This window comes from Sorex araneus, chromosome X (genome assembly GCF_027595985.1).
Source record: "Sorex araneus isolate mSorAra2 chromosome X, mSorAra2.pri, whole genome shotgun sequence".
Taxonomy (NCBI): domain Eukaryota; kingdom Metazoa; phylum Chordata; class Mammalia; order Eulipotyphla; family Soricidae; genus Sorex; species Sorex araneus.
This window is the reverse complement of record NC_073313.1, coordinates 290,291,007-290,318,181: the sequence shown is the minus strand read 5'-3', so window position 1 is coordinate 290,318,181 and position 27,175 is coordinate 290,291,007. Positions and strand designations below refer to the sequence as shown.

The window sequence follows — 27,175 nt, the reverse complement described above, 5'->3', positions numbered from 1 at the left end:
TTTAGTGAAATATAAAGTCAAACAAGATTAAATGTTGAAAATTTAATATATATATAAGAAACTATTGACATTTTTTTTTAACATAGAGTTAATATTTACTGTAGGTCTGTCAGGAAAAGTAGGTTTTAAAATTGTGTTTAAAGAATTTTTATTGATATTTATCAGCATGCAATTGAGAAACCAAACCTCATACCTATCAACTTGATATTTAATTTTAAAAGTTAGGACATCTTTCAAAAAAGGTAAAAACAAATCAAAACTAGTTTTCTTTTTATAGTTGTATGATTTTTGTTGACTATTAAGAGTAAGGAATTTGAATTGATAGAATAGCAAGCAGTCTGCTTGACTTGAATACGGCCTATCCCAGCTTCCCAGCTTAATCCCTGCACCCCCACCCCGTATAGTCACACAGGGTCACCAAGAGCGATCCCTGAGCACAGAGCCAGAAGTAATCCCTGAGCACAAGCAGGGTGGCCCCCAAACCAAAAACAAACAAACAAAAAAGAAAACCAAAAACCTGGAAAACCCAAAACAAACCAAAACACAAATCAATAGTAATGGCATTTGTGTTTATATTCAGCATTTGCTTCATTGAAGAAACTTGTGTAATAATGGTGAAGGGTCATAGGCATTTGAAATCAAAGCACAATTGAAAATTGTAACTTTGACACTTGCAACTTAAAAGGTATTCTTCAACTATTTTACACCTGAAAACCGTTACTTGTCCTGCATACTGGTCCTTAAACTGGCCATTAGAACTTAAGAGGCAGAGCAGTGGTTTCTACCCTTCTACATTCGGATCAGGGGTTGAAGAACACTAATATATACAATTGGGCAGTTATTCAACCACTCTGAATCTTGAAATTGTGTTACTCTCAAGTTTATTCTCTTTTTTAATCAGTCAAAAAAAATTGGGTCACTATTATATAAAACAGAAAACCTGGGGCAGAAACGATCATACAGAGATTAGGGCCCTGTCCTTGCACACAGCTGACCCAGTTTTGACTGCCCAAACCCCCTAAGAGTCCCCTGAGCACTGCCAGACATGGTCTTTGAGCATAGAGTCAGGAGTCAGTCCTGAGCACCGCCATGTGTTGCCTGAATGCAAAACAAAAATTAGAAAACACCTTAGGGTTACATCTAGGTCACAGAAAATGTTCACTAATTTCACACAATGAATTAAAAACAGATACAGTTTCAAAATAATAAAGTTGCAAATCAGATTACTCAACATTGATCTCACTAAGTTTTATTGAAAATATACCTACCTGAGTCAGGAGCAAGTTTCATACATGCTGTGATTCTGTATAAGTTTGTTCCAGTTTCCCAAAGTAAAAACAGTATTACAGCAGCTTCTGTTTATGGGTTCGTTGAGTCTATTTTGGTGTCAGACCCTAAAGGAAGGATTTGTTGCCAGGCACTGAGATTGGCCTCTCATCCATTTTTCTCTAGTTTTTTAGCAGTTAAGAAAAATTTGATTTACGGTACTTTGAGAGATTTGAGTAGACCTTAAGAAGTCAATGGATCTGTGGAGAGAAAAATAAATTTGCAATATCTTAACATTTTATATATGCTGGCATACTCATCCTGCTGTAGATGCAGTGTGGTTGCCTGGGAGAATGTGGCATTTCTCATACCTCAGAACAAAGGAAAGTCAAAGGCGATGGAATGCTGACTACATAACACTGTGTACATCCTTTCAAAATCCTAAATTAAAAATAAATCTAGCTCATAGAAAGGGAACAAAAGCAGATATCTGCATAGAATCCAATTATATAAATTCTTAAAATTTTATGGGAAAAAACAGATAGGGAAAAATTAATCTCTCTTCAGAGTAGCTAAACAGCATTAGAAAAGATGTAGAATGTTGAACAATACAAGCAGAACATAAAAAAAAGGTTACATTTGACTTTGGAGGACAAGCTTCCTTTAACCAGCTATCAAATGCTAATCACCTTAGTTCCTGTTTTATCTAAAATGCATGTTCAACTAATACAGACAAGCATTGTACACATTTATACAGGTCAACTAGTTTGAATTCATGTCTTTTAGAAGGGATAAGTTTAAATTCTCCACCTTGAGTAGCCTAAGTCTTTCCACAAAGAAGCACAGAATAAGGAAGCAATGCAGTGAGGGAGTGAAGGAGAGCTTTTATTAAGTATAAGCTCTTACTTTCTAAAGAACTCAACCTGGCTTAGCTTTGGAGGGATGAAATCGTGTTAGAATATCCTTATACCAAGGGTTTTCTTTTTACTCAAAATTGCCCAGGAAAGCTTTGTATTTGCTCCCAAAGATTAAGGAACAGGAATTCCCCCAGTTTGATAGACTCATGCTTTGCTTCAGGCTTCATTCGAAGTTTCCCTGTGAAGCATGAGGTTAATGGAGAAATAAGGATCATCAACCAAGTGTTTGGGGCACAGGGAGTGGCATTCCTGTCAACAATAAACAGATGGCTTTTCAGAGAGATAATGGCAGTTGTTTAAATGTGTAAATACTGCTTAAGTGTCCTAAGTGTAGATAATGTTGCAACATGTTAAATTAAGTAGGAATGTAAATTAGGATTGAATGGCAAAATCCTCCTTGTATTGTATGGACAATTTACTCTTGATTGTTTTTTCAGATTTTCTGGAGTCTTTTAAGAATAATTTTTTAAAACAATGTCACTTATCTCATTGGGTTTTATTTTAGCCATAATTCAAGTCCACGAAGATTTCTTCCATTATAAAACAGGGATATACAGACATGTTCCCCAAACCAGTGGAGGAGTAGAAAAATACCAAAAGCTGAGAACGCATGCAGTCAAACTCACTGGGTAAGGTGATTTCTTAAAATTTTGACAGTGTTGGGAAAATGAATGTGAGTACAAGTATATTCAGTGCATTTAGCTGCCAGAATTCTCTATTGTGTATAAGACTTTGATATATATGAAACATTTCCTAAACTTAGGCACAATTTAATCATTATCTTAATTTCCAGCCAAAGGGCTACTAAATATATAAGTGAGATCATTTCATCTCTCTCATTTGTTACTGCATCCTAAGAATTACCAAGAAGAAAATGTACTATGTGTGTGATACCGAGAGACCAGGACTGGTAAGAGATGTCAGTCCTGATCCAAACTCTGCTTCAGGCTCTTGTCTCTAGGTCACATAAAATCAGTTTATTTTGGAAATATGAGAGAGGAGAGAGGAAGAAGAGAAGCCCCAGAAGTAAAGGGAAGTAATCTCCTAACAGAGGGCACAGCTATTTCAGAGTGGGAAAATGACACACTTAGGGGTGGGTTGATGGTAACTCTGGGAACTCGCTTTGGGAAGCTGATTTTAGATGTTTGGTTGTTTTATGCTGTAGTTGTTTGTTTAGTCCTCTCCGTCTTGTCAAAGTATCGTTCTGGCCATCAGTGGTTCCAAAGACGGTCAAGTTTTGTCCTGAGCTGGCAGAAGGGTCCTTACTCCTCTTTAGAAATTATCTTGTTTCTCTATACATTTCTTAGTTGTTTGGTGTTTTTTTGTCTTTTCAGAGTTTGACTACCAATAGACTGCCTACTACCTCAATTAAAATATTGTACTCTGGATTTGACATAATACAAATGCCTGTTTATGATCCATGCTTGGGTGGATAGATCTATCTATCACTATCCATCTATCACTCTGCATGGAGATAGGGACCACAGGCAGCTGGGCTCAGGTCTGACTCTTAAATCTTAGGGATCACTCCTGACTCAGGAATTATTGTGTGGTGCTTGAGATCCAACCACGGTCAGCTGCATACAAAGCAAATACCTTACCCATTGTAATATGACTCCAGACAAATATTATGTTGAAATGGAGCAATTATTTGTTTTTAAAATGGAGTAGAAAAGTGAAAGGGAAAACCAGAGGAATTCTTTCACTTTGATTGGAATTGTAATTTTTTAAAAAATTTTTATTAGAGAATCACTGTGATGTACAGTTACAAGTTTATGAACTTTTGTGTTTGCATTTCACTCATAGAGTGATCGTTTACCCATCCCTCCAGCAGTTCCCATTCACCTCCACCAATGATCCCAGTATCCCTCTCACCACCCCCACCCCATCCCCCACCACCCCACCCTGCCTCTGTGGCAGGGCATGGAATTGTAATTCTTGCACCCACACTTCCCAAATCAACTTTGCTTTTAGTTCATAGTACAGGAGTTTGGTGAGGCTCAATAAATTCCTTGCAAATATTTTCAATATTGTGTGTTATTCTTCGTCTCCCTTTTAAAATAAACCTTGCTTCTTCTTTCAGCTTTTGTCTCTGGTGGTTGTCAGGATTTTGGCAGCCCAATGGACAACACTGCTGATTTTTTTTTCCCTTGCTGAGGTGATGGGAAAGCATGGCAGTCAAGTAACTACAGCTTCCTCATGAAACTCATCACAAAGATCCTGACGGGTGTTTCTATAATATGTTACTTTATTTTTTTTTCAAGTTTTTTTTTTTTTTCAGAATTTTACTTTAGTAAATCACTGTGAATTACAAAGTTATTCATACTACTGTCTTTATTTACTTATTTTTTTATATTACTGTAGGAGTTCTGCTATTTATTCAGCTATTGATTAAGCTGACTGAATTGGGCATGAACTCCACTACTATCTTTAAAAGGGAATATTTTCCTATCAGTTCACGGCATGTATGAGAAAGGATTGGAGAGAATTTCTCAGCTGGCAGTCTTACTTGGGTACAGAACAACATTCTCCATTGTTCATGTTGATATTTGACTTTATAGCTATTTGCATGCCTCACTATAAATAAAAATAAGGCATGGTAGTTTTAAAATGAGCTTCTTTTCATTCTTATCTAGTGAATTTTGAGAAGTTTCCTCAGGAGGGCTGAGGACCCCATGCCCACTCCTTGGGATACTGAGCTGGGACTTATGTGTGTGGTGTTGTGGGTTTGTGGAGCACATGATGTCCCGGGGAGAACTTCTCAGGAACACAAGTCCAGATTTCTACCGCTTTATTAGCTCGGCTTTGTAAATTTTAACAATGAAAACAAAATAAACATCACTACATACTGTAACTGGGAATTTGTTTCTATTTTAGTTGCTGTTTCTTAAGATTCCGTTTGAAAGTTTCCTGTCTTATAAACGTGGTTTTCTTTATCTATTTTTGTTTTTTCCAGTGCTGTTTTGATTCTAAACTAATGTTTCCACTATGTACTCAGCAATTGAAATCAATTTTTTCTGTCATTTGGAGAGCTCTGTAAATGCCGGAGTCATAGTGCAACTGTTTTTGGTTTGTCAGAACTGATCATTTAGCACCTATCCCACCTATTTAGCCGCACTTAAGTTTAAATTCACACTACACTTCAATTTGTTCATGCTAGAGTTGAACATGAGTAAATATGATTGCATTACAATTTTATTTTTTATTTTGGGGCCACACCTGGTGGTACTCAGGGGCTACTCCCAGCTCATTGACTGGGAATTTCTTCCAGTGATGCTCAAGGACCCACACGGTACTGACAATCATATACCGGTCTCCTGCATGTAGAGCATGCACTCAGCCCTTTGAGCTCTCTCTCAGGCCCTACATTTAATCATTCTGCCACTATGTGTGTTTTATATGTTTCATGTGTCGCTTGTAGTAGTGTGTTCATTTTGGTAAAGTCCTAGAAAATTGAGACCTCTATAAACTTACCTCATATGTGTGACAATTAACAACACTAATTCTGCTAATAGGCACAATTACTTTTGGAGAAGATGTTTATTTTTCAGAAATATTTTAAGTCACTCAGGGCATTATTATGTGCCTTGGAGCAACAGATTTTAATTCATTCCTCCATTAGTAATTCTTGATTTAGTAATTGCTGCAGTCAGAAATTAATGCATCAATGAGAGTAATCAAATAGTCCCAGTTAATGTTCCTTATCAGAGAGTTCAATATACTTCTCTAAAGTGCCATACAAATTTACTGCAGCAAGTTTTATCTGTTGCCCTTTCTCTAGGAGACAAAGCTATTAGACCTAACTTACTTGAACAAATGAATTCAAACTTCTATCAAGTGATTAGCCCTGGGGAATATTGCAAACCCCTCCCATGGGGAGCTGTGAAATCCCCTTCCATGAGAAGCTGTGTGAAGACCTTCACGTGGGGATTACATGTGAAAGCATATTCTCAAGCTCTCCAAGTGGCTCTCTCTTGCTGCCCGTTCAGTGCTCTCGAGCCGCTTCTCTACCCGGGAAGGCTGTTGCTTTGGGCGGACAAAGGAAGAACGAGCGAGGGCCAAGTTGGTTGCTGATTAGTTGTCATTTATTCAATCTCTCATCTCTCCCAGCTCTCTCCAATCCTCTTTCTAACTCGCTCTCTGTGACTCCTCTCCAATCTCCCCAGCCACTCTTACTCTCATCTCTTAGCCTTCTCTCTAACTCGCAGCCTTCTCTCTGACTATCTCTTCTGTCCCTGACTCTCCCTCAATCTTTCTCGAACTCTGTCTCATTCAATCTAATCCTCTTTCTGTCTCTCTCTGTGTCTCCTTCTCTCTTCTCCTGTCCTCTTCTGTCTCTGTGTCTCCTTAACCATCTGTCTCTCTCTAATCCCACAATACTTTTGTTTTGGGAATTTTCCCTGCTGTCCCCATCTCCTCTATCTCTCCTCTCCTCTTCTACCCCCCGCCTCCTCTCAGCCAATCTTTTTCTTCTCTCCCCTTGCCTCCCCAACCACACCTCTCCACGGGAAGCATGATCAAAACGTTTTTTCCAGTCTTTCTGACCACTTGAAGCCCATGAGGGCATAACATCCCTTAAGGTGTGTTTCTCCTCTCTTTAGACTGGCAACTTTATTAACATCTTTAATTCTCCTTCCTAATGTTTACCATTCCGTATGGACAGAGTAATAGACACTTTTACGTTTGTAGGGTGACTCTCCTGGGGACATCTCACCACTACATACTCAGACTACTATGCTCAGGCCAGATCAATCCTCTTTAACCCCAGCTGGGTCCAAATCTAGATAATTACTTTTTGGATTATGACAGAATTTGTCCATGACCCAGCTCCTTAATTATAGTTAAGCGTTAGGGCACTTTGGCCAGGCCCATTTCGATGCCAGGGTAGCTCATAGCTCACCGCTTGCCCTGGGTCCATCCAGTCCCTCGTCAGAACCCTGCTTTTGGGAATCTAGGAAGTAAGGGCAACTGGGGCTTAAGACGAGAGAGCAGATGTTCAGGAGTGAATATTATCTAGAGTCAATCAACTCCCAAGACACAGGCTTGTCTTTTTAACTGTCTTCCTGTCTCCATACAAAAAACAATTGCTCTGAAATAACTAACCATGCAAAGGACATTAAGGAGAAGAGAAAGACAATATTTATAAGTCAGCGTCTAATCAGGAGACAAAGGTAATTGACAGGTTGGGGGCAATCAACAAACACCAGCTCCCAGCAGCCAGGGAGGAAGAGCAAACCAACGTTATCCTACAGAATATAAGTGAGATTAATACATAGTTTTACTCTTAAGGAGTTTCACTGTATCCCATTGTTCATCGATTTGCTTGGGCAACGTCTCCATTCATCCTAGCCCTGAGATTTTATCAGCCTCTCTTTACTCGTCCTTCCCAATAGTACCACATTGGAGGTTCTTTCAGGGTCAGAACCCTTTAAGGAGTTTAGGGAATGAGAATTATATTCACAATTATTCTAGCAGAAAGTGACAAAACTGTGTATATTCCCATGTAAAACACAAGAGTTTTTGTAAGTAGTTGAAACCAGCCATATCTTTCTATCCTACTAATATCTTATTTTACTGCCTTGTTTTTCTTTCCAATGTGTTCAGGGATTAGTCCTGGTGAGGTGTGGGGATGCCAGATGGGATGCTTGGGGTTTTACCCGGGTTGGCTGCATGCAAGGCACTATCTTCACGCCCTCCACCCACATCATCTATGTTTATATATACTGCTAGTAAGAAAACACTGCCAAGTAAACTAAGAACCCCCACTGAATCTACAACAATATTCAATTTTAGAGTTGTTGAAATATCTTGGACAATAGCTTTACAGCTGAAAAAGTATGGCATTTGATATTTGCAACCTAGCCAAAGTTCTCTATATTATAGTGGTATCCATGTCCTCACACCTGTTTCAGTTTATCTACATTGCCATCTGCCAAAGGCTCTGAGTTTTCTTAATTCCTAGAATCAAAGTTGTGCAATAGCATTCATTTACTTTTGCATATGATACTTAGAAATTATGCTTAGGATGAAAAATCTAAAAAACTATAGCAATAGAAACATTAGAAAAATAAGATAAAAACCGCAGGACCTTTGCTGGCAGTGGTCTTTACTGGGCCCAAACTGGGTCAGATCATTTCTCTAGTTACTGCTCTTTGACAAAAGGATGGCTTGGTATTTATCTTGTGTTGGACAATAAAAATTTGGAACGGAGAGACGCATGTGTTTTAACAGGTTGGTGAACGAGCAGGCGGTTACTCCTTGTAAATGGACCTCCATGTGAAAATAAATGAAATTTGTGGATCTGAAAAAAAAAAAGAAAAATAAGATAAATATTTGGTATTTTCATTTTAAGGAAAATATTCTTTACATCAGTTATTCTTATTCATGGGACAGAATTTATTGAGGCTATATAAATGGTGATTATTATATCACCAAAAGGGCATATTTTAGGATTCGTTTTTGCAATTATTTGATTATTATTTGTTTTTGTTTGCGGGCCATGGCTAGTTTACTTCTGCCTTTGCATCTGGGAATCACTCCTGGCTGTGCTACAGCACCATACGCAGGAGGGGAATTAAACCAAAATCAGCCGCTACAAGGCAAGTACCTTAAGGCTAATCCTATCCCTCAGGCCCAATAATTCTTTTTATAATTAGTTTTATAATTGAACTAACATTGCATTATTACATTACATGTTTCAGGTTTGTGTCATTGAAAATCAGCATGTGTTTTTCTGATCTAATTTAACCTCTTTCCAATATCTTACCTATCTTCCATCTTGTTCTCCTTTCCCTTCAAGTAACAACAAATTAGTCTTCTATTAAACATCTTATTTTATTTTTAGTTCATAGAGTTTTTGAATATATCTTATATAAATGAAATCAATGGTATTTATTTTTCTCTTTCTGCCTATTTCTTTTATCATCGTATTCCCTGAGTTTATCTTTATCTTCTCCAGGATATTATCTTTATGTATAGGTGAATAATATTTCATTATCTATATATGGGATGTCATTATCATCCCCTTGTCGGTTGATGGGCACTTGAATTGTTTACAGTTCTTGGCTGCTGTAAATATAGCCCCAATTAGCAAGTGTGTTTATTATTAAATATTAATTACTATTTTAAATCTCCCAGTAAATACCTGGGAGTAGGTTATGTGGTTCCTGTGGAATTTATATTTTTACTTTTTTGAGAATCTCATTGATGTTTTCCATCATGGCGGCACCATTTCCATTCCCACCACGGGATAAGGAGGATCACCTTACCTCTGCATCCTCACCAGCACTTGTTTCCTGTCTTGGCTCACAGGCGTTCTTACAGGTGTGAGATGGTACCTCACTGGGAAGGAGGTGAGTTAGAAATGGTCTTGGCTGGTCTGTTTGTCGGCGATTCCCAGGCTCTTCAGTATTGAGTAATAAAGATGCTCAGACTCAGAGTTGGAAAGTAGCACTGTAGCACTGTCCTGTTGTTCATCGATTTGCTTGATCGGGCACCAGTAATGTCTCCATTGTGAGACTTGTTTGTTATTGTTTTTGGTGTATCGAATACTCCACGGGTAGCTTGCCAGGCTCTGCTGTGTGGGGAGGGATACTCTCGGTAGCTTGTTGGGCTAACCGAGAGGGAGGGTGGAATTGAGCCTGGGTCAGCTGGACTCAAGGCAAATGCCCTACCCACTGTGCTATCGCTCCAGTCCAGAGCTGGAAAGTAGAAATGTTTATTGGAAAGTGGAAAAGAGGAAGCTCCCTGAGAGGGGAGGAGCTTAGTGTAGGATTAAGTTAAAAGGGCTTTTGAGTATGCTCTGTTAAAGGCTCCTTGGCATTCTTTATCTGTTGATGAGGATTTAGAAAAGAATATCGCAATGATGTAGCTGGTCTAAATCTCTCTGGGCATTTCTGCCTTTTATCTAAGTCCCCCTGTCGTCTAGGCTCCAGGCAGAGTTTTACGGTCCTGGAAATCTCTGACCACTAGATCAGGACTTTGGGGGGGAAATGTGTCAGGTCAAAGGGGGAAAGGTGGCAAGGGGCAACTGTGGCTTCCTTCTTCACTGGCAAGGGAAACAAATCTTCCAGGCCTAACTGCCAATTATCTCAGTTTTCCCATCAGCCTAGGCTCCAGGGTAGAGTTTATGTTTCTGGGAAGCCCCGGGATGCTTAGATGATTCTTGGTGTGCCATGTGTGTCTGGCTGATGGGCGAGAGATGAATCGTGGAGAGAAGAAACTGAGGCTTTCTTTCTCACTGGCAAAGGGAAACTGAAGCTTCCTCTTTCAACTGTTGTTTTCATTGGTATGTTTTTAGTAATAAAAGAGCAATTAATTCCATCATTTCACCTGCATGACTTCTTTGGAGAAGTATTTACTCAGACCTTCTATTTATTTTGGTTTAGTTTTTCATGTCATTGTTGAGTTTTAGGAATGCTTGTATATTTTGGATGTTAACCCCTTGTGAACTAATAATAGCATGATATTAGCTTTTGATGCATCCTTAGAGTAGGATACTTTTAATTTTGTGCAGAAACTTTTCAGCTTGGTATGTCTCATTTAATTTTACTTTTGATTTTCTTGCTTTAGGATTGAGTATTCAAGGCATAAGTCGTAAGTGTACTGCTTATGTTTTCTTCCACATACTTTGTGGTTTCAGGTCTTCCATCACTAAGACCTTTGTAAATTTTATGTGTGGTTGTTGTTTGGTGAGGCCATAGTCTTGCTTCATTCTCTTACATGTGGCTATCTAGTTTCTTCAATACTGTTTAGAAAACTGGTGTACAAATAATCTCAGATCAATTGCATATCAGTTTTCTAAACACTGAATAGACTTTTCTTTGGTGTCGGCTTTATACTCTTTTGCCATAAATTAATTTTATTTTGTTTTGAACTTTTATTTTTGTACTATTAGCACTTTGATCTTTATGGCTTTTTAAAAGTTCTATTACTATTCAACTGTATATTCGGCTATAATTTCTTTTACTTTCCTTTCTTCCTTTCTTTCTTCCCTCCCCCTTCCTTCCTTCCTTCCTTCCTTCCTTCCTTCCTTCCTTCCTTCCTTCCTTCCTTCCTTCCTTCCTTCCTTCCTTCCTTCCTTCCTTCCTTCCTTCCTTCCTTCCTTCCTTCCTTCCTTCCTCCCTCCCTTCCTCCCTCCCTTCCTTCCTCCCTTCCTTCCTCCCTTCCTTCCTCCCTCCATCCTTCTCTCCTTTCCTTCCTTCCTTTCTTCTTGTTTTAGAGCAATACTCAATGGTACTCAAATCTTATCCCTGGTTCTATACTCAGAGTTCACTGCTGGGGATTGAGGGACCATATATGGTGCCAGGGTGAACCGTGGGCTGGCTACATGCAAGACGGTTGTTCTGTCTTCTGTACTATCTCTCCAGCTCCCCTCAGCTGGAATTTCTAATGCTTTGTGGTGTGTCCCTTAAAGTTAAGGAAGATTATGCAATCGCTTTTGTTCTGAGGAACAAAACTCAGTCCTTGAAGTTCGAAATACATTTAATGAGTTTTTTGTTTATTTTGTTTTTATGAATAATGCGGCTGGGATTTTTTTTTTTTTTTTGTATTTTTGGATCATTTGTTGCTTAGAACTTAATTGTAGCTCTGCTCCCAGGAATCAGTCATGGTGGAATTTGAGGAGATCACATGAAGTGCCAAGGATCAAACTTAGTCTGGCCTCTTGTAAAACATGTACCTTAACTTCTGTCCCTATCTGATTTTGGATTTTTGAGCTCAAGAATCTCTCCTAGTTGGCTTGGGAGACCATGTTGGGTATTGGAATTTAACCTGAGCCAGCCACGTAAAAAGCCAGCACCTTGCCCACTGTTCTATCACTTTAGAACCATACCACTGGGATTTTTAATAACATTTGCATTGAATCTATAAATTGCCTTTAGTCATGCAGTCTTTTAAATGATAATTATTCAAATCCAGGAGCACAAAGCATCTTTTCATCTCTTTGGATTCCTTTCTATTTCTTTCAACAACACATGAAGTTTTTAGATTTTAGGAATTTCACTTCTTTGGTTAAGGTTAGTACAATGTACTGAAATTAATTACTTTGATATAATTATTATCTTGATTAACTGTTGCTTTCTCTTTCCCTTACCATGACTTTTAAAAATTATTGGTTAGCTATACTATACATTTTTAGTAGTATAGGTTTATGCCTTTATATGTCTGTACTACTCAATATACCAATATCAAAGCTCAAATTATTTATACTTCTGATTTATGCCCTGTGTTGCATGAACGTTCCTGCAATCGGAGGCGCTGAGATAGGAACGCGGAAGAAATGCATTGATTGGAGGACTAAGGCTCGCTCTGGCTCTTAGCCAAGGCAGAGGGCCTCATGGACCTCCTTTTATTGATCATGGTACCTCTAAAGGACGCAATATAGTGACGTCATCAAAGGCATCAAAAAATGTTACAGGGAGAACATTGAGACAATGGAAACATATTGTTTCCTTGTATGGGTAGGCCTATAGCCTCGGGAAAAGAATACAGAACTGAAAAGGAAAAGATACAAAACAGAAACTGAAACCTTCTTCAGGCACCTGGAATCTGCATCCCAAAGACTATGCTGGGCCAGAGCCTACAATTTACAATATCAAAGGTCAGGCCTGGCTAACACCATCTGCATGTCAAAGACCAGCCAGGCTTCTGTGAGAGAAGGAAAAACTGCTCTTTTCAGTATTCTGAAATTATTTTTCTGAAGGCAGCTTGATCATCCAAACCAGTCAGGACACACGAGAAATCTCCCCCATTTTCATGGGTCCCTATGTTCCTGTCCATAGTACGGTACAGTATACATGGGCTCGCCCTGATAGCTCAGTCCAGCCTCAACAGCCCTGCATATTAAAGTACAACAGATACTTAAATATTTATTTTGTAGCCAGTAACTTTATAGTGTATTATTCCTAAAAACAACTTTTTGCTACAGTCTGAAATTTTCTGTGTATATTATTATGTCATCATAATAATGGGATTAAATTTTAAGAAGTTTTTTCTTTCCTAGATTGGGTTCCTTTCATATACTTTTCTTTATTGTTGTTCTTTTTAGGACTTTCAATATTGTACTGAAAAGTAATGATGGGGCCAGAGAGATAGTAAAGTGGGTAGAGCTCTTGCCTTGCATGAAGGAAACCTGGGTTTAATCAGAGACAACCTATATGGTCCTCCAACCCCCACCAGGAGTCATCCCTGAGGAATAAGCCCTGAGAACTGATAGTTTTGGCCCCCAAATTAAAAAAAAAGAAAAACTGAATATTACCGGTTATATTGGACAAACTTGCTTTTTATTCCAGATATTTAAAAGAAATGCATTCAGAAATTTGTCATTAAATATGATGCTGACTATAGTTTTGTCACACGTAGCATTTATCATTTTCCATTACACCACTTTTTGATGGATTTTTAAAATAAAAGTATGTTGACTCTTGCCAAAGACTTTTTTCTGTATGTACTGAGATGATCATTTGATTTTTTTTACCTTTCCTTTTTGGTATGATGCATTATGTGTTATATTAATTTTCATTTCTTTTTAAAATTTTTTTATTAGAAAATCACTGTGATGTACAGTTAAAAATTTATGAACTTTATTATTTGCATTTCACTCATGATCGTTTACCCATCCCTCCACCAGTGCCCATTCACCTCCACCAATGATCCCAGTATCCTTCTCACCACTCACACCATATCCCTCACCACTCCACCCTGCCTCTTTGGCAGCACATTCCCTTTTGTTCTCTCTCCTTTTGGGTGTTGTAGCCTGCATTAGAGCTATTGAGTGGCCTTCATGTTGGGTCTATAGTCTACTTTCAGTTCACATCTTCCAACCTGAATGGGTCCTCCCAACATCCTCTACTTGGTGTTCCCTTCTCTATCTGAGCTGCCATTTCCCCCAGCATGAAAGGCCAGCTTCCAAGCCGTGGGGCAGACCTCCTGGTCCTTCTCTCTACTACTCTTGGGTGTTAGTCTCCCACTCTGTTATTTTAATTCCACAGATGAGTGCGATCTTTCTATGTCTGTCTCTCTCTTTCTGACTCATTTCACTTAACATGATACTTCCCATGTTGATCCACTTATATGCAAATTTCATGACTTCATCTTTTCTAACAGCTGCAAAATATTCCATTGTGTAGATGTCCCAAAGTTTCTTTAACCAGTCATCTGTTTTTGGGCACTCCAGTTTTTCCCAGATTTTGGCTGTTGTAAACAGTACTGCAATGAACATACAAATGCAGATGTCATTTCTACTATATTTTTTTGCATCTCTGGGATATATTCCCAGGAGTGTTATTGCTAGGTCAAATGGGAACTCAATTTCCAATTTTTTGAGAATCGTCCATATTGTTTTCCAAAACGGCTGAACCAATTGACATTCCCACCAGCAGTGAAGGAGAGTACCTTTCTTTCCCCATCCGGGCCAGTACCAATTGCTTTTGTTCTTTTGGATGTGGGCCAGTCTCTGTGGTGTGAAATGGGCCAGTCTCATTCTTGTTTTGATCTGCATCTCCCTGATGATTAGTGACTTAGAGCGTTTTCTCATGTGCCTCTGAGCCATTCAGATTTCTTCTTTGAGAAAATTTCTGTTCATTTCCATCCCCCATTTTTTGATGGGGTTGGAAGTTTTCTTCTTGTAGAGTTCAACCAGTGCCTTGTATATCCTTGATATCAACCCCTTATCAGATGGGTATTGGGTGAATATTCTTTCCCATTCTGTACACTGTCTTTGTATTTTGGTTACTGTTTATTTTGAGGTGCAGAAGCTTCTTAGTTTATGGTAGTCCCATTTGTTTATCTCTGTTTTCACTTGCTTGGCTAGTGGCCTGTCATCTTTGAAAATACCTTTAGCTTCAATGTCATGGAGGGTTTTGCCAACCTTGTCTTCCATGTACCTTATGGATTCTGGTCTGATGTTGAAATCTTTAATCCACTTTGACCCGACTTTTGTACATGGTGTTAAGTAGAGATCTAAGCCCATTTTTTCACATGTAGATGTCCAGTTTTGCCAGCACCATTTGTTGAAGAGGCTTTCCTTGCTCCAATTCACATTTTTTTGCTCCCTTATCAAAGATTAGATGATCATATATTTGGGGGTGTGTGTCAGGATATTCAACCCTGTTCCATTGGTCTGTGGCTCTGCTTTTGTTCCAGTATCATGCTGTTTTAATTATTACTGCTTTGTTGTAGACATTGAGGTTGGGGAGGGTTATTCCTCCCATATTCTTTTTCCCAAGAGTTGCTTTAGCTATTCGTGGGGGCTTATTGTTCCATATGAATTTCAGGAGTGTTTGCTCCATTAATTTTCTTTTCTTGAGCCATCTTTCTATCCATTTACTAAGTTCTACTTGATGGTGGTATATTATTTTCATGTACTGTTGAAGTCATTTTGACAGTGTCTTTATAGGGGAATTTTCACATCAATTTATTGGGTATTTTTATAATTTTTAATTGCCATAAATTTATCTGGTTGTGAATTCTGGGTAATGTTGGCCTCACCTGTTCCATGAGCACTTGTGAATAATGTGTATTTAGGTGTTTGGGGGTGGAATATTTTGTATTTATTGAGTCTGTCACTAAATTTATCATTTAAGGACTCTGTATTCATAGTGTTTTTTTTTTAATCTGGATTATTAGCCCACTTATTTCTTTTAGATCTTCACATACTGAAGCTACGTTATTTTTTAGCTTTAAGTCTGCTTATTTTAATTCTGAGATCAATAATTTTTTTACTTTTGTCTTATCTCTGTGAACTTTTCTGAGTTTCTTTGTATCATTTGACTAATGTTTCTGAATTTTCATATACCTCACTGAGTTTACTATGAGTCCTGAACTTTATATCTGATACAGAGCTATAATCTGCCATTTCTCTGAGGTTGGATTCTGGAGAGTTGTTTTCTATGATGATGTCATATTATTACCTTGAATTTTCAAGTCTCCATGTGTATTTTTGGTCTACCTGTTTTCACTATTTTGTTTTTCTATTAGTTCATTTTTAATCTCTCTGCATTAGTAATTAATAAGTTGAAGTACTTTTATTTTCTATCAAATAACACTGAATTTGATTAGATTTAATTGTATTTTCTGCATATGCTGGCTCCTATGGAAATAAAGGTTTGCCATATCAGCAGGTCAGAGGAGAGATCTAGAAGGACTCAATCACTGCCAAGAGTATCCTGATGGAGCCGTTTTTTGTTTGTGGTAATACTGATATTCTACCTCTTTGGGAAACCAGAGCTGTTCCAAGGCAGCTGGTGTGCAGTAGGTGTACTTCAGTAAGTTTCTCTTGAAGGGTCAGGAAGAAAATGTCACCTAGAGTATTTTTCTGTGTGGTTCTCCTATGTGTGAAGTAAGTTGCCTCCTTTTTATGGGCTTCACCTGAACCTGCATGGATGCTGCGCACAGCTTCATTTGCTGCTGTTTCCAGGCTACTCCCCCACAGCCCAAGCTTCCACGTGCCTCTGTCTCACTTCAGTCCAATAAAGTATGTCCTTTTCCCCATTGACCTGACACATCTCACCCCCAAAGTCCTGCCCTAGTGGTCAGAGATTTCCAGGACTATAAAACTCTGTCTGGAGCCTATGTCCTCTTCAGCTTGTGTCAGGCTTTTCGGGGAACAGGGAGCCGTGAATCATTCTGAGCTGTAGGGCTCTTACTGTGCAGGGTTCTCTGGCTCCCTAGGTTCTCTTGGGAGCAATTCAAGCCACAGCCTCTATCCCACCTTGGCTCAGAAAGAGTCTTCCAATTACCATTAATGTGTTACGTAGAACTTTATTTAACAGTTAATTATTGAGTACCTGTAGGTGCTCATGTTTTCAAAATGAAGATATATCTGTGAACATACTTAACAATGAAGCTTGTTTTATCAAATTTTAATTAACCACCCTGTTAGGAAAACAAATTAAACATTAACTAATATACATTGGGCAAATACAATTTTTAGAAGAGTTTTAATTTTGGCACTAACTTTTCATATATGTGTCTGGGGTCAAGAGTATGAACTCCTTAATTTATTAATATTAAATAAGAACAGAGAGACAAACATGGCTGTGAAATGGACAGTAAAGTGAAAGCAAACACCAAGAGTCTATGGACATATGAAGAATAATATATTTTCAAATCAGTTATGAGCAGTTGGAAACCTGTTTTTTTGGGGGGTGTCACACCCAGCGATGATGCTCAGGGGCTAACTGCTGGCTCTGCACTCAGGATTACTTCTGGAGGTGCTCTGGGGAACCATATGGGATGTTGGGAATTGAACCCAGGTCAGCTACATGCAAGGCAAATGCCCCACATGCTGTACTATCCGCTCCGACACGACAGTTGCAAACTTTTAAAAATTAAGTTGAATCACCATCCCTCAAATCATAATATACAAAAAGTGTGATGGAAATTGGGCACTTTTCCAGTAGGTTATTGTGAGAACATCTGGTTTGAATTAATCAACAAGATACCAAGTCTAAGATTCCTGCTAAATCTGATGCAGTTTTGTTACTTGTCGTACAACCCATCACAATTAGGGTGATTCCTGAGTATCTCACTTTTATCCAGCAAAGAATATCGAAGAGAGCTCATGGGGTTTCTGGTAATTTGCAGTAGGAAGCATGATGAGGAAAACAAAAACAAGAGAACAAAAGTGTCCTTGATTTCATAGTGGAAATAGATATTAAACAAAAATGCATAAAATGTAAAATCAAGGCACATATGTAAAGGCAAGAAGGCAAACAGTAAGATAAACAATAGACTTTGTCCTAGTCTTGGGGAGCTGAGAAATCTCCATAAAGAAGGAAAGTGTGAGCTAGGAGTTATGAGTTGTTTTGAAATAAGCAAAAAAGAACAGCTTTTTTGGTAACGACCTCCTGCTCAGTTTAGGAGAAAGCAAAGAAATAAAAGGCACTTGGGAAAAAATGCCCAAAGCAGCCATTTTTTTATGGAACTTAGTGAATATGTCAAATACTTTTTTGGTATATAATCTATGGGCCAAAAATAAGTGACAATTTTAGAAAGAGGAAAGTGTCATGATATTCATTTGTCATTCAGAATAATTCTTCTATATATAAGGATTCACTATGCCAAAAACAATAATGTTAGATCTCATTCCCCTGACCCTGAAAGAGCCTCCATTTGTTGGGAAAGACGAGTAAGGAGAGGATGCTAAAAACAGGGATGAGTGTAATAGAGACATTACTTGTGCCCGCTCGAGTAAATCAACAAACAACGGGATGACAATGATACAGTGATATATAAGAATGTGCTATGGAAAGGCAAAGCCAGGTAAATAGCATCAGCCTGAGCTTAGTAATATGAAGCACAAATTAGGGAACTTTTAATAGGTAAAGAAATATTTAAGAAGAAATGCTGACTGACACGATGCAGTTGGAGAATGCAACAGAGGAGTTCACTAATAATGGTGAGATTAAAACATTGATGTAGACATCAGAGCACAGAGGGAGTTTTACGGAGCTCAGGGTAATAGGAAAGGTAGTTATTTAAGATAAATGAGAGTAAGTAAATATGAAAAAGTGATTGAAACTGAACCATGAGAAAATCTAATATTTAATGACTGTTTAGGTATGAGTGAATCTATTAAGATCAGCAAAGCTTGAAAAAACATTGCTAGTGAGACTGAAAAGGCCTTGCATGCATGAGACACTGGGTTTCACTACCACCTCTGAAATCCTTCTGTGTCAAGTGTGTAGTATAACCACTTCTAAGCAAGCTAGAAAGATATGAAAGTAGGTATGGGATCCAGTGTACGTATAGATTTCACAGATATTTTGTGGCAACCCGTAGTAAAGAGAAGGCAGGGTTAAGAGATTAGATGAAAACATTCTAGAAGCTGAAGAAGTGGTAAGTTGTGAACAACAAAGTTTTTGTTTGCTTCTGACTGTTTTTGTTGCACCCACTTATGCTTGGTGCTTGGTCCCAATTCTGCATTGAAAGAATATTCCAGGCAGTGCACCCCAGGTTGGCTACATGAAGGCAATTGTCTCATGAACTGTACTTTATTCCATCCCCTAAGAACAATTTTTATCAGGTTGCAATTTGATTTTTAAATATTCAGAAATGCTACAAAAGGTTTTCTATAGAATGGAAAAGTGGTAAAAGCAGTATATTTAAATTCGAAGAGATAAAGATGGCTTGTGATGGTCATCTAGAGTTAGGAGAGTAAGTTACCAGAATGATTTTCTATATTCTTTTTCTTATTAGATTTTTTTTACTTTTTTTACATTTTATTTATTTGTTTATTTGTTTATTTATTTATTTTTATTGAATCACTGAGAGATAGAACATAACAAAATTAAGTGAAATGAGTCCAAAGGAAAGGGAAAGATACAGAATGACTGCATTTATTTGTGGATATTTAAAAAAATACAGTATTAGTTTAATATTCAAGGCCAGAAATAAAGAGCCAGGAGGACTGTTCATTGGTTGGTCAATGGTGTAGGAGATGGAGGGTAGTTAAGATAGAAGAGGATCCATTATGACCATATTTGTTGAAAATGATTGCTCGATTTTTTTCTTTTTTATTTTATTTTTCATTTGTTTTGGGGTCACATCTGACAGTGCTAACAGCTTACTTCTGGCTGCATTCAGGAATCACTCCTGGTTGGCTCAATGGACCACTTGGTTTGCCAAAAATTGAATCCAGGTCAGCAGTGTGCAAGGAAAGCACAACCTGTACTATCTCTACTATCTCTCTGCCTCGTCTTGTTGGATTTTTAATGTTTTTAATATTTTACATACCCATCCATTGAATATATTTAACAATACATGCACTCTATGACTATTAAAATAATGATTTAGAGTTAAAATTCTAAAAAATATCTTCTCATATTTTCTATACATAACATAAATAACAAGAATCTAGTAGTCATTATAAACTACCTTTGCACATTACTCATATAAAGACTTTATAAATACTTGTTTATAGCAGCCTAGCTAACATAGTATTTTTAACTCTTCTGAATAACATCTAGGTATTAAGCCTTAACTTCCATGCTATGTTTTGTTTAATTCTTGGAAAGTTTATAAATTCTGAATAGATGTTTTAATTAGAGATTTTAATACATGACAAAGTCTAAGACAGTTGAAGAAATATGTTTTACACTTATTTAGAAAACACAGACAAATGTGTGATAATTAGTACAGACAAAACATGACATTTAATTTGGGTGGTAGGATAGCTTTCAACTACTGAATGCTTAGTTTGTTTTTCTTTGGTGGAAAGAGGTGCACTTTCATTAAAAATAGGTGTAGCAGCAAAGGGCCTCAAAATAGTTATTCATTTAAAATATTAATGGAAATTTGTTACTTATTTACATAACAGCTCAAGATGGGTGATTTTAACTTTGGGTATATCCAAGTTTCTTCTTTGTTGATCGGACATAACTTAGAGTCACATGACATGATCTAATTTGGATTATGAAAAATGAATATGAGTATAGAAGGATTTCTTAAATTAGTTTCTTTGGAATTCTATATTGAAGTGACCTGTACCATTTTATTTATACTTCCTTTGGTCTGAATGTTGTATATTTCACCCCAGCCAACTGCAAAGATGGTTGGAAATGTAAAAATCTGGCAGTAATACTTCCATATCTGAATTATTAAATCTTCATCTTAGAGTTTAATTCTAAATTTTTACGTGTAATAAAGGGAAAAAACAGACATACATTTTGAGTTTCTAGGAAGCTGTGTATATATCATCTCACTCCCCTGTGCTTATAAAAAGTCTTTATTTAAAAAGTTAAAGAATCATAGCCTACAAAACTGAAAAAAATATAAACATATATGGTAACAATTATCTTTAGAATAATATAATGTTATCATGTAATCCTTATTCTGTTTTCCCTACATCCCTGTCATCATTGACCGTGTTTATCCTTTTTTGTTTTATGCCAGTATCACTAATATGAAGTGATATCTCATTGTTGTTTTGACTTACATTTCTCTGATGGCAGCTGAGGTAGAGATTTTTTCAAATACCTGTTGGCCATCTATGTTTTCTTTAAGGGAGTGTCTGTTCATCTCTTTTCTTCTCATTATTATTATTTTTTTGCTAATTTACAAGTGTTTTAAGATATCTTGAATGTTAAACCTTTTTTAGATGAGTGGAGAGAAAATATTTTCTACCTTTCTGCTTGGGTGTCTTTTTATTCTCCTCATTGTTCCTTCTTTTGTACTTCAAAGGATTCTTAATTTGTTGTGGCCCATTTGTTTCTATTTCATTCTCTTTGCTGGACCAATGGCATTGAATCATTAAAGATGCCACTAGATTTAAGAGTAGGAATGATCCTGTCAATTTTATTTATTGATTGAGGTATAATTATAGTCTTAATTCATTTTGAATTGACTTTTGTGTAGGTGTTAGATCCGTGTATGTGTTCATGTTTTTACATATCGCTGACCAGTTTTGTCCAACATCAATTGTTGAAGAGAATTTCCTAATTCCACTTCAAAATATCAGCTTCTTTGTTGAAGATTTGCTTTGTCGTCTACCTGAGGTGCTGTCTGGATTCTCAATTCAATTACTTTGCCTGATAACTTGTCTATCCTGGTAACACATTCTCTCTGATTACTATAGCTTTATAGTATAATTTAAAATTGGGGAAGAAGCTTCCTATCTTATTTTTTTCCCCAGGATTATTTTGGCTATTTGTGATTCTTATTGCTTTGTATAAATTTTACTAGCATTTGGTCTTTATCTCCAAAACCTGTCATGATATTTTTTATGGTTAGAGTGTTGACAGCCTGATCAACTTGACATTAATCTTTTCAATACATGGGCAAAGAATGTTTCCATTCTTTATGTATTTCTCTGTTTCCTTTATGGTGGTATTGTTTTAAGTTTTTCACCTATACTCATTTTGATAGAAATCTGAATCTTCAAAGACCTGGTATACAACTACCTCCTTAACAAAATTTCAATTATGTTTGTAATTTTTAAATTTATTTTAATGGTCTTACATGGTCAAAACTTTAACTTTAACTTGCATTTATAAAAGTACCTATATTTGGGCCTGGGACTATAGCACAGGAGAGAGGGTGCTTGTGTTGCACACTTCCAACCCGGGCTCAACCTCTGGCACCGTATATGTTCCCCTAAAACTGCCAGGAGCCATCCTAGTGCACAAAGCAAGGAGTAGGCCTTAGAGACACTGGGTATGTCCCCAAATCAAAATAAATCAATGACATATTTAAAATTATATTTAAAGTCATTTTTAAAAATCTGAGAAACATTTAGAATAATTTGTGGTGAAGACCTCTTTTTCCTCCTTTCAAATAGAGCAATTGCCAAGATAACTACTGAGTAATCTACACATTCCTCCCTTTTTTACTGCATTTCAATGTTTATTGATTTCTCATGTACATCTTTTATGATTTGGTTCTGGGCTATCCTGTTCACATTAAGAATTATCTTTTGTTTTGTTTAGTTTGGGTTTGGGGACCACATCCAACAATGCTCAGGGTAAATTCTGGCTCCACTCCGGAATCACTCCTGGCAGTGGTATGGGAACCAAGTGCTATGCCAGGAATTGAAGCTGGGTTGGCTGTGTGGAGGGCAAGTACCCTTCCCACTGTACTGTTGCTCCGGCCCTACAGTGATTCAATAAAATAAAAAAAAATTATAAAAAAATCCTAAAAAATATATATTACTTATTATTTAACTCCTGCTGGGCTAAAGCGATAGCACAGTGGGTAGGGCATTCGCCTTACATGCGGCGGGCCTGGGTTCATTTTCCCCACCCCTCTTGGAGAGCCCGACAAGCTACAGAGAATATCTCGCCTGCACGGCAAAGCCTAACAAGCTACCCATGGCGTATTTGATATGCCCAAAACAGTAAAAACAAGTCTCACAATGGAGAAGTACTGGTGCCTGCTAAAGCAAATCGATGAGTAATGGGATGACAGTGACAGTAACTCCTGCTTTTAGCTTTAATTCCTGGTAATCTTTAGATTTTTTGCTGTTGTTTCTTTTGGCCACACCTGGAGATGCTTAGGGATCACTTTTGGCTCTGTTCTCAAGGATCACTCTTGGCAAGGCTCAAGGAACCATGTGTAGTGTTGGGAATCGATCTCTGGTCAGACAAGCACCCGGCCAGCTCTACTGATATTTATATTTTTTTTAATTGCTATCGTTATTTCCAACATTTTTTTCTAGTTATATTCTCCCCAAAAGACTTTTAAAATCAAGAACCAAGAAGATTAGATCATGCATTAAAAAATATCCCCCTTTATCTTCCTTTGCTGTTGCTATGATGACTGGAGGTCACACACTTTAGTTGTGTGCCCACTGGAGCTCACACACTCTTTGCTTGGTGCTTACACATACTTGGCTGTGGTGTGCTAGAGACTGCACTCTCTATTGTGATGTCAGGGTTCCCAGTACTGCCTGGGTCACACTTAGCATGTTAGCATGTGGCGTTCTGTTAGGAGTCAAACCTGGCAGCCACTTTACCTCTGTCGCCCAGCTTTTACTTTTTGAAAAATACTCAGTAATGCTTTTTTTAAAATAGAGAAATGATGTTTTTCAAGGATTGTATTTCTATAATATGCAATGAATTGTCTTTTCTCTGTAAGATCCTTATGAAAGAAAGAACTGTTTTTAGCTATGTTCTTATTTCACATATGTTAGCAGGGAGTAGTATTTCAATAGTAAACAATATTACAAATAAACCAAGTGTAAAATGACAATTTGATTACACTGGTTAAATACTTTATGTTTCAAGATATTTTGAATCTAGGATATTTTGAAGGATTACTTTGGGGAAGGGAATATCTCATGGTGCTCTCTGCTCAAGGGTCACCTTGGGAATGTTCAAGGCCCGTGTGGCTGGGCAGCCTGCAGGCAGGCCCCGTGATGGCCAAGCCCCTGGACCAAACTATTGAACTCTTTCTCCAGCCCAAGATACAGAATTTTTAAGTACCAATAAAGCGATTCTTAAAAGAAGAGGATGTAGTGCTAGAGATTTGTCACATTTTACAATTTTACATGACAGTTGCAGAACTAATACTGAGCCCAAGCCATGTCTGTGCTTATCATGTTTGTCAAATCATTCAGATGCAACACAGCACTGAGTACTGAATTGGTTCAGACACCTCCACTCCATATCAAACACCTGTTGCTGCCGCTTACTCAGCTAAGTTTAGTCTTCTGTAATTTGGGATAAAGGATAATTTTTTTTTAAATAAATAGAATCATGTAGAAATAGCACCTGTGTGCTTGATGTAAGAATTAAATAAGTTGGGGCTGGAGCAATAGTACAGTGGGTAGGGCACTTGTCTTGCATATAGCCTATCCAGGTTCTATACCTGACACTACACGTGGGCCCCTGAGCCCCACCTGGTGTGATTCCTGATTTCAAAGGCAGGAGTGAGCCCTGAGCACCACCAAACGTGGAACCAAGATAACTGCAACATCAAAATAATTCAATAGATTATTATTTATAAATGTTAATGTTATTATAATAACAAAACAGGAATCTGTAGGGTTATACCTGCTGTCAATAAAATGGAACTGTAAAATAAAATCTGTTAAGAGGATGGAGACCTCCCCTACACTCACATATACATATAAAATAGTAATAAAGGGACTTGGCAATTATTTGGCAGTAATAAATATATCTATTACCTTGACTGTAGTGATGGTTTCACAGATATAAATATGCCTAAATATGTAAAATTGTTTATGCCAAATAAGTATCAACCATATATCTACAAAGCTGTTACAAATAAATAGTACTTAAGACATGGCCCAAAGGCTGGAATGCATGCTTTGCATATGGGTGCGAGAGAGTTTATCTTCAGTGATGCCTAGAGCATTGCCAGAAGTGACACAGAAAATACAAAAGAAAATTTAGTAAAGCAAATAAAGATATCTTTATACAAACACAAAATAGATTTAAAATTGTACATTTTCATCGTAATTTGAAGTACATTTAAAATACAAACACATAATATAATCTATTATGTATAACATATTTACATGTAAATATACATTTCATAGTGGTATCTCAGCAATATTTGGGACCTGGTAATCACACTAGGCAATACTCAGCTGAGCAATGCTCAGCCTGGTGGTGCTGGGAAACATCAAGGCCATATGTGGTTATTTTGGTGGCCACGAGGACCACATCCAATATGTGCTTTCTGAGGGCCAGTGCACTATTCTTGGTAGGGCTTAGTTCATACAGTGTTGGGGAGAACGCTGAACCTCACTGAATGCAAGTCATGCGCCCCACCCCTTCAGGTATCTCTTTAGTCAAAGATACAGTAACATCTACCTATCATCTTGGTTTGAGGCTACGTATGGCATGCTCAGGACTTATTCCTGGATCTGTACTCAAGGATTATTCCTGATGGTGTTCAGGGGAGCATAAGTGCTGTAAGGGATCAACTGCCATCAGCAGTGTACCAAGCAAGCACCTTAACCTATATACTATTTCTCTGGATCTTTTGGAGGGAGGGCCCTTGGGTGAGACAAATCAATTGATGCCCAGTCATTACTTCTGGCTCTGTGCTCAGGGATCACTCCTGGCAGGCTTGAGGGACCATATGGGGCACCAGGGATTAAACCCAGGTTGGCCAAATGCAAGGCAAGTGCCTTGTACTATGATCACTCTGGCCGGCCTCTCTTTCACCCTACTTTAAAATTACAATATATAATGTTTATAATACGTTTATAATACATACTGATTATAATAGGTAATGCTTCTAGAACTTAAATATAAATTATGAGCTATTAGAGCTGATATTTGCAAGGTCACTACAAAATTTCTCCTCATGAACATTGCTACCTTTATTTCTCTCATTTGTCCTTAAGTATTTAACAACCCATGAATGTTTTTTTCTGTGTGAAAGTTGACATTACATACTTGTGTAAGTAAAAATTAAAAATAAAATTAACCTTGATGTATTGAAATGCATAGGAGATCTTCTATTATACACACCAGAACAGCTCTAGGGCAAAACAAAGGCTTATTCAGGCCTGTTGCTTTACAGAGGATTTTCTAAAGAATCCCGAGTCCAAGTACCCCTCTCCTTCCCTTGCCGTTGCTGCTGCTATTGTGATAACTGCCGCTCACACACATACGTTCTGGTTGTGCTGAAAAAACCTGCACACTTTAAACTGTGGTGCTGAAATGGGAGACAATTGCACATGAGGTTTCAGTGCTTACACCCTGACCTATGGTGTTCACTGAGCCTGAGCTGTGTTAGTTGTGATGTGTGTCCATGTGTGTATGGGACTTGTGCTCTCCATTGAGACTCATAGACTATGGGAGTAGTGCTCACCCAGGGTCTCAGCTGTGCTCACACACTGGCTAGGGTTGCACTTTCTGGCCGTGATGGTTACATCTTCTTAGTTGTGACCACCCAACTGGGGGAGACACATCCATTGCCAATCCAATGAGGGTTGAGGCCCTGATGGTATTTCTATCTTCCTGATGGTGTGTTCTGAGATTCAGCATCAGGAAGTAAAGAAAGCACAGCCACCAGCTGAACTGGCAGGATCTCCCTCAGGTTCCTGGTGAGACTGGGCGTCTCAACTCATGCCATGTGCTTTCAAGGCTGGCCTGCCCAATCATAGACTACTGCTCTGGGGCCTGGGTAGAACTTCTAGAGTGTTCTAACTGAAATTGAGTCTCTATTCTTTTCATCCGTAAACTGAATGTCCACAAAATTTACTTTTAACTCTGCATTGGTTCATAAATCAAGATAGATTGTCTTTATAATCATCCTCCTAATTTTAGTCTTCTAACAAGTTCTGATCAAGTGAGGCTTTTAAAATTTTACTTGAAAATTGTAATGTTTTGAAATAAGCATAATTTTAATAGGTTTCCTAATGTTCCATTCTAATGCGATTATAGAGAGGGAAGTGGGTTTGCTGTCACAAGATATGCCCATGTTGCAAGGAATGATTCCAGTGAGCACAAAACAGATACTGGGAAATGTCCTTTGAGCCTTACAATAGCGGTTTAAAAAAAAAGACAGTTGAATCT

At 37.8% G+C, this 27,175-nt stretch overlaps 1 protein-coding gene across 1 annotated transcript in view; it reads left to right on the top strand.

Annotated features, from left to right (window-relative positions):
• Positions 1–27,175, top strand: part of TINAG (tubulointerstitial nephritis antigen) — a 91,531-nt gene that overhangs the window by 36,695 nt on the left and 27,661 nt on the right. The window contains exon 9 of the mRNA XM_004615789.2: positions 2,689–2,812. Coding sequence (XP_004615846.2) covers positions 2,689–2,812 — 124 coding nt within the window. The remainder of the gene's footprint in view (positions 1–2,688; positions 2,813–27,175) is intronic.